We start from the raw sequence: 2,132 nt of genomic DNA, 5'->3' as shown, positions 1-2,132 counted from the left end.
GACTACAACATTTTGATTTAGTAACTTTTAAAGGGGAATAGAATCCTACAGTCACATTTTTTGGGTTTTGGCAAGCACTTGTGTGGAGGTGCAATGGTGATTTTAAATTTGTAGGGAGAGAAAAGAACTGGTTATTTTGAGAATGAAATTTTTAAACTAAAATATACCCTGTTACTCAAATTTTAACCCAAAATCAGCTTTTTTTCCTTTTCAATGAAAAAATAAAAATTTTCTCTTTTAATTTGTGTATTATAAATCATGTTTTTTATAAAAGTTTGTAGATGAAGTGGGGAAGGTAGACAAGAAGGGAAAATTTCAGATTTTTTAACTGTAATATTATATACTGCAGACCGAATTAACTGTCGGGTTCAAAGTTACGTGACCCCAGCGTTTCGGGGTTTGGCTCTTTGCTTGGTTGCCCCCACCGTGTACCTGGAAAATATAGGGAAAGGATTAATTTTACAGGAAAATTTTTTGGTTATTAGAAATAGTTTTAGTGACTTTCCCTTCTTAACCCTTTCATGGAAGGTTTTACATGTACTTCCACGTATTTTTATTGTGATTTTTTGTTGTGCACGGGATGCCCCCACAAAGCTCAGCCACCAAGGAATCAATTAGTAGCATGAACTCACCTGTTTTTTTTTTTTTGCAAATGTTAATAATGTTGTTTTGTTTGTTTTTAGGGGACTTTTTGATAGTTAAATTTTATTAAAATACAAAACAAAAGTAAAAAAAAAAAAACAAAAGAATCTAAAAAATTTAAGGACAAGGGAAAATGGGGTTGAGATAGACTAATGATTGTCTCCTTGGTAAATGAGCATTTGTGGAGCCAAACTGTTCTTAACATAAAATAAAAAATTACAATTATAGTAGACAGGCGGTATTTTTTTCTTGTCAAACCCCCACCTAATGGAATGGCTGGAAAATTGGGGCCTTTTTGGTTCCCCCCAGTGTGGAGTAGGTACCTTTTTTGTTGTTATTTTGTCAATTTCAGAAACCCTTTTAATTTAAAATTTACTTAAAATTTTTATATTTTACTCTTTTTGTTTTATATCAGAATTAAAGCAAAAAAAAAGAAGATACATATACTTTCATATAATTTTTTTTAAAATATACTTTTTACAGGAATGTGGCTTCCCCCTGAAGAATTCTACACCTTAACATCCCCCACAAGGGTTTGGGGGACCTGGAAATCGCGGGGAGTTGGAAAAAGGGAAGAAAAGCAAATCCGTGGGGAGGAAAAAAAATTTAAATTTTTTCCATGCTGATAGGGAAGGAAAACCCCCAAAAACAAAAAAATACAGTTTTGGGGAAGTAAGTATTAAGGAAAAAGTTTTAAACCCTTTTTATAATGGGAGTTTTTAGTCAATGTTTAAAAAATTCCCGTAAAACAATTTTTGAAATTCCCAAAAACAAAAATGGTTTTTTAAATTTAAGTTCACTCCCTTTGGTTTTTAGCCCCCTACACCCAGATGAGCCTGTTTAGCTCAATAAGGGAGGAAGTCGGTAGGAAAAACTAAACAGATATTTGGGTTTTGGGTTGTGGGCAAAATTTTACAAGACTGTGGATTAGGAGTCGATTAGTCCAATATGTTACAAAAGACATGACTTTAGAGGGAAAATTGCACTAATTTTCAGAAAACTTTAAAATTTTAATGGAAAATTATTGCAAGGGATTCAGTTTTTACCTATTGGTTTTTAAAATTGGGAAATATGGAAAATAATTTCTTTAATGCCTTTTTTTTATTATTGGGTTTTTTAATGTGTTTTTAATTTTTTTTTTTTTAATGAATAAAAGGGAAATAGATTTTTATTTAGAGTTGGGAAAAGGGCAAAATAGAGAGGAATTTTTTTATTTATTTATTTTTTATTTATTAAATTTTTTTATATTTTTTTTTTTTATGTTTTTAGGGGTTTTATGTATTAATCATCGGAAGTCAAAAAATCTTTTTGGTGTTGATTTATCTGCCTATAATTTTTTGAAATTTGGTTTTTAAAATGACCCATCGTTTTTTTAGCCCAAACTTTTGCAGATCATTTTAAAGGGAAATGTTTTTTTATTAAATAAAAAAAGTGTCCTGTAGGGACATTCACAATTGTTGAATTTTTAATTTTTGGCCTGTGGTGTGACC

The 2,132-nt window shown here is 30.4% G+C and overlaps 1 protein-coding gene across 1 annotated transcript in view; it reads left to right on the top strand.

Moving 5' to 3' along the window:
- LOC119596191 (tRNA:m(4)X modification enzyme TRM13 homolog) overlaps positions 1-1,476 on the top strand; it is a 7,421-nt gene extending 5,945 nt beyond the window's left edge. Inside the window, exons 7-8 of the mRNA XM_037945367.1 lie at positions 1,126-1,175; positions 1,459-1,476. Of these exons, the coding sequence (XP_037801295.1) occupies positions 1,126-1,175; positions 1,459-1,476 (68 nt within the window). The remainder of the gene's footprint in view (positions 1-1,125; positions 1,176-1,458) is intronic.
- The last annotated feature ends 656 nt before the right edge of the window (positions 1,477-2,132 follow it).

The sequence above is a fragment of the Penaeus monodon genome, chromosome 37 (genome assembly GCF_015228065.2).
Source record: "Penaeus monodon isolate SGIC_2016 chromosome 37, NSTDA_Pmon_1, whole genome shotgun sequence".
In the NCBI taxonomy this organism is placed as follows: Eukaryota; Metazoa; Arthropoda; class Malacostraca; order Decapoda; family Penaeidae; genus Penaeus; species Penaeus monodon.
The sequence above is the reverse complement of the archived record's forward strand: the minus strand, read 5'-3'. Positions and strand labels throughout refer to the sequence as shown.